General features: G+C 60.5%; 1 protein-coding gene across 1 annotated transcript in view; it reads left to right on the forward strand.

Annotated features, from left to right (window-relative positions):
* The first annotated feature begins 232 nt into the window (after window positions 1-232).
* Window positions 233-428, forward strand: part of PEA15 (proliferation and apoptosis adaptor protein 15) — a 2,992-nt gene continuing 2,796 nt past the window's right edge. The window contains exon 1 of the mRNA XM_029959473.1: window positions 233-427. Coding sequence (XP_029815333.1) covers window positions 266-427 — 162 coding nt within the window. The 5' untranslated portion in view covers window positions 233-265. The remainder of the gene's footprint in view (window position 428) is intronic.

A 428-nucleotide genomic window follows, 5' to 3' on the forward strand; every position in this document is an offset into this window, starting at 1 on the left:
CCCCCAGCCATGGCCGAGTACCGCGTCCTGCTGGAGGAGCTGGTGTGACACCCATGACATGTGTGTGACACTGATGACACGTGTGTGACCCCACTGATGACACGTGTGTGACACGTGTGTGCCATGTGTGTCCCCCAGCCATGGTGTGACACTGATGACACGTGTGTGACACTGATGACACGTGTGTGACACTGATGACACGTGTGTGACACTCACGACACGTGTGTGACACGTGTGTGACACGTGTGTCCCTGTCTGTCCAGCCATGGCCGAGTACCGCGTCCTGCTGGAGGAGCTGGCCCAGAACATCACGGCCGAGGACCTGGAGCAGCTCAAGTCGGCCTGCAGGGAGGACATTCCCAGCGGGGAGGGCGACGCCATCAACACCGGCCAGCACTGGTTCGACTTCCTGGAGCGCCACAGCAAAC

Source organism: Manacus vitellinus, unplaced genomic scaffold, assembly GCF_001715985.3.
Source record: "Manacus vitellinus isolate BGI_N305 unplaced genomic scaffold, ASM171598v3 scaffold_201_pilon, whole genome shotgun sequence".
Taxonomy (NCBI): Eukaryota; Metazoa; Chordata; class Aves; order Passeriformes; family Pipridae; genus Manacus; species Manacus vitellinus.